The sequence below is a fragment of the Durio zibethinus genome, chromosome 4 (assembly GCF_047325235.1).
Source record: "Durio zibethinus cultivar Kanyao isolate XHJ-2024 chromosome 4, ASM4732523v1, whole genome shotgun sequence".
In the NCBI taxonomy this organism is placed as follows: Eukaryota; Viridiplantae; Streptophyta; class Magnoliopsida; order Malvales; family Malvaceae; genus Durio; species Durio zibethinus.
The window spans coordinates 30,830,126-30,835,032 of record NC_143165.1 but is presented as its reverse complement, the minus strand read 5'-3'; the positions used below and the strand labels follow the sequence as shown (position 1 = coordinate 30,835,032).

General features: G+C 36.3%; 1 protein-coding gene across 1 annotated transcript; it reads right to left on the bottom strand.

Moving 5' to 3' along the window:
• Positions 1–622: 622 nt before the first annotated feature.
• On the bottom strand, positions 623–4,619 carry LOC111287675 (cyclin-D1-1-like). Its single transcript, XM_089759864.1, has 6 exons — positions 3,858–4,619; positions 3,508–3,594; positions 2,496–2,594; positions 2,186–2,387; positions 1,871–2,001; positions 623–1,786 (listed from the first exon to the last, which is right to left on the bottom strand). The coding sequence occupies exons 1-6, from the start codon at positions 4,107–4,109 to the stop codon at positions 1,562–1,564; spliced, it is 996 nt and encodes a 331-aa protein (XP_089615990.1). The 5' UTR covers positions 4,110–4,619; the 3' UTR covers positions 623–1,561.
• Between the last annotated feature and the right edge of the window lie 288 nt (positions 4,620–4,907).

The following is a 4,907-nucleotide window of genomic DNA, read 5'->3' as shown; positions in this document are numbered from 1 at the left end:
CTATTTATAATGTTACCCAAAAATAATAATAAAAAAAACTTCAATACTTACAATTGCTTGCTTTTTCAAACCTTGTCCATCTCACTGTATCCCAACTTCGATGTATTGCTCTGTTTTTATCGCAAATATATTGATGCTTCTAATTACCTTATATATAGTTGGGATGGGATAATTAATTAGGAAATCCAATAAACATTTTACTTGTAGTGGTTTGAATATCACTGAGGACTCGAGCAAACGAGACAAGACATCTTGGGAATCGGCCATTTAAATTGTTTGACTTATACGTTGAGAGTAGAGACTTGAGACTTCGATAACGATAGCATGTGAGGCAGAGATCAGTTGTGTGATATATATTTAAAGATGGAAGAGAGGAAACCAGCTGCCATGGGGCGGTCACGAGTGGCAATTGCTAGAATGAAGCGCCTTTATTGCCTGCGGGACCAAGTCCCAGTCCCTTCACTGAGCGATTCCTCCGCAAAATTCCATTGATTCATTAAAATTTTCTTCAGATACGGTAACAATAAAATCAATGGCAAAGCTACAAATTATGTATTGTCAATCACGTGCGTTGCACAGAGAAAAAGAAAAAATAAATAAAAGAAAGGAAAGAGAGAAGATCTGTAACTTATAATTTGATTATTTATTTATTCACAAATAAAATACAACACCCTTGAAAGGCCCCAAAGACCTTCGTATATGTCACGCCAAACGCTGGCCTTGAAAGAAGTTTTCTTTCTCCTTTGAGGTAAACAAAAAATAAAAAAATAGAAAAACAAAAAGGCATACACACGTGTCACCGTCACACGCATTAACGCCATTGGTAAAAGTCCAGTATGGGTTACGCCAAAGGTCAAGGCCATTGGAAGAAGGAAAAGAAAAGGTGTTTCCCGCCAAAAAAGCAAACATACACACGTGCATGCCACACATGCCAAATGCGTGTGCACACAAAGTACAATCCACTCAAAAAAAATAAAAAAAGCAAGAAGTTGGCAGAGAGGGAAGGAGAAGTTGAAGCAATGATAATGGCATGGATGGGCAGCTTGACTTTAATCCATCTCATCTCTGAATGAACACAGCTCAAACTTCAACGTTCAATCCCTAAATCCGCCAAACCCCATCTCAGAATTTTCTCGTCTTTCCCTCTAACCCCAGTGCCCACAGGGACCCGCCATCTCCTCCCCTTTCATTCAATAATCAATGTAGGCTTTGAATTCAATCTCCCCCACTACCAACCATATTAAACATAGCTTTTTTTTCATGTCTTTCCCTAACTTTCCCACACAAAAATATTTTATGTAACAACTCCCACTCCTTTGGGAATCTGCAAAGCCATTAATAAATGGCAATTACCACCAACGAAAAAATTAGTAAATCTCCAAACTCTTTCATACATACATATATATACTAAGCAATCTACGTCACGCAAGTCAATTTCCTCTCAAAACCCTCCAAAAAATAAAATAGAGGTTTCTAGAATACGTGGGCGGGGCCACAAATTTTTTTTTTCTTTTTTATTTTTCTTTTCCCTTTTTCTTTATTATAAATTTCCCTCCTCCCCTTACTCGGAGTTTCCTTTGTCATCATCTACCCACAAGCAGTTATTTAATTTTCTCCTTTTATAAGAAGGTGACGAGGACGATGAAGATGATGAGGATGATGAGTCACTAGATCTCATTCTGGCCCGTATCGTTACTCGAAGCTGCGGTAAGAGCTTTGGTGGTTGCCTCCTGGCATTGTCATGCACAAGTTCTTGCATTAACTGGTAGCAGCTAAGGATTTTCTCCTGCAAAAATTGGATATTATTCCAAGTTGGCATACTAATTTCTTGTTTAACCAAGAATTGCATTTACACATTAATTGAGTTTACCTTGCTTAGTCCATCACACCATGACTCAGCATGCTCAGGATTAACAAGAGGCAAATTTGGAATGTCATCGGATGCACAAAGTATCGCTGCAGCAGCAATGCTTGACGGCCTATGCTCTAGAAAGCTGGCCTCTGCTGACAGTAACCAAAAATTTTTATTTGAACTAATGATTATTATAAGCGTCTTTTTTCTTCATATATGTACATGTATGCGTATATTCACAATTACGAATACAAATGTTGTTTAATATATGCATGTATTTAATTATATCAACCGGCAGAGAATAAAACTCATTTGCATCTACAATAATAATACCTTTCATATTGGATAAAATGATATTCGTTGCCCTTGAAATCAGGAACCCGGAAAAAGTTCCTGCTGGATCGAGCTTGCATGCAAAGAAACTAACGAAACTGAATGGCGTTACTGATCGCAGCCTCCAATCCAAAACCGTAAGCACAAGCAGTTCCATTCTGCGAATTGTTTTTGGTTCAAAAATATATTTTGCACCCTCTACCTGCATATATAGCAGCATGTTGAATTTACACTAATGCTCATTGAAAAAAAAAAAATACAAGGAATTAATGATTTTAACCCTGAAAAGTTCATTAAAGAAGAAATATACCTGAAGATCTAAAAGAGATGGAACAAGAAGTTCCTCCATCTTGGCCGCTAACGACAAGCACGCAACAGATAAAAGTTGCAATCTCCACCCACCAGTTTGCTGAATTGTAAAAAAAAAAAAAAAAAAGCCGTTGTTAATCACCACAAATTATCATCCATTAGTAATCAACAATAATAAAAATCTAATCTAACACATGAACTTTTTGTGGGAATTATTAACGTGAATTTTATCCACATTTATTCAGCACATTAAAAGAAAAGTTCTACCAACTACACGTCAAAACAAGAATAACACTACTACTAGTAAAACTTTATTGAAAGTATATTACATATACCATCATAAAGGTCATAGTACCACATATAAGATTAAAAAAAAAAAAAAGCTTAATAAATACACTTCAATAAAAGTCTCGTACTGTAATTAATGAAAAGTTAAGCCACTGTCTTTTTTTCTCCCAAGAATAAAAGCCACTGTTTGATTCAACCAAAAAAAATTATATTACCAACAAGTTAAGGATTAGCTTAGTATGACTTTTTCTTTTGGTCAAGTTGAAACAGGATAATAAAATTTTGAATGCAATATTGTATTGAACAAGAAAAAGTACTTTTAAAATCGTTAAAAAAAATAGATCACACAAAATTTAAGTATATCCTCTTTAATATAAAAAAATTGAATCCAAAATTTAATTTAGATGATAGTGCATTCTTTTTTAGACTTAACATTTAATAAATCTAAATTTAAATTTTATGACATGATTACTTCTCTTATTAAAATTTTTTTTAAAATCATATTTTTATAATTATAAAATATATATATTTATTACTGACTTGTGTAGTAAAGTACTCAGGTCCTTTTCAAGGTTTCATCGACGTTGAAAAGTCAAACTTAATTACACCAAATAATAAAAAATGCTAAATACTCAAAATTCGCCAACAAAATTTTATTATCCAGCTAATAAGGCCCTTCACTACTAAGTTTTATAAACTTCACAGTGACGGAAACGAAAGCTCACCGATAAGCGGCGGGAATACAGAAACCGATCAAGATAGTTAATGGAAAGATACGCCGTCAAAGGCTGGAAACTATAGTATGCTTGTACCTGCAAACAAACAAAAAGGAAATATTAGCACTATTGAGAAAAAAAAAAGTTGAATGGAAAAAGTTGTTAACAGCCGCCAATCGATGATTCATCTCCGTCCATCGAACGGCTGTCAGCAGATCTCTTTTTTTTTTTTTTGAAAGCGTCATCACCTAATGCGTTTTAGCAAAACTGAGAGAGGCTCAGCTAACGTGCGCCAGTGGTATTGTCGCTATATCAAAGAACAGAGACATTGAGGTAGAGCTTAGTCAGTTACAGTTTACCTTGAGAATCCATGCAACAGATTCCTCTCGAGCTGACGCGTCAAGAGACTGAGACTGAAACCGAGCTAGGTAATCAAATCCGGGAACAAAATTCCTTTCATCTTCGATGAAGCTAGCGATGGAGGATTCCTCGATGCAAGAGGACGGAGAGCCCAGCTCCGACGAACAAGCCGGCGAGGCGCCGGAAAAAACCTCGTCGGAATCCTCACTGCAGAGCAAGTCCGTGAAGCGATCGGAACACGATACCGACATATCGATGGTGGTTTTGATGATGATAATAACGATGACGTTGACGGCAATTGTAGCAGTAGATTCTTCCTCATTCTGTCTCCATATCCACCCTTGATTTAGCAATATCGACGACACAAAGCGACGGAGATGTTTCTAATAATGGGCGCATGCGCGTGTGACGTGGGAATGGATAGAGAGGAGGAGAAGGAGAGAAAGGGAAATGGCTTTGGCTTTGGCTTTGGGGTTTTGATTGTAGCTTTTGATGGTTCTATTGTACCTGTTAGTTTGGGTTGGGATATAAATATCTGAGAGGGATTTGTCGTTTTAATTTTGTATTTTTTTTTTTTGGTTTGGTTGGGTTGAAAAATGAGAGGACAAGATTTCCCCAGGAAAACGAGCTTCCATTTTGGGAGGGTAGTGAAGAAGTTTTATTACTACTGCTAGGACTGGGAGTTTGTTTGAGTTTTGTGGCATTATTTAGGCTAACACGTTTGGCAGGCTGTTTGTTAGGTAAAAGTTTGAGCGATAGTCGGATTAGTGTTTTTGTTTTTTTTATACAGATAATCATATTAAGTCTGCTAAGTCAGACAAGACCTAGGTCCAGAAACACCTCAGTGATCTTCAAGTAAGTAATGCACTAACTGACAAGGAGGATGCTCTAAATAAGTAAGGCTCCAACTGCCTTGCTTTGCTGAAGAAAATTTTAATCAATGGTAACAGAGTAGTTGAATTAATCTTTCCTCAATCATTCATTCCTTCTAATCTCCTCCATTGATTGAACTATTCTAATCTACCATAATCATTCTTTTTTTTTCCTTG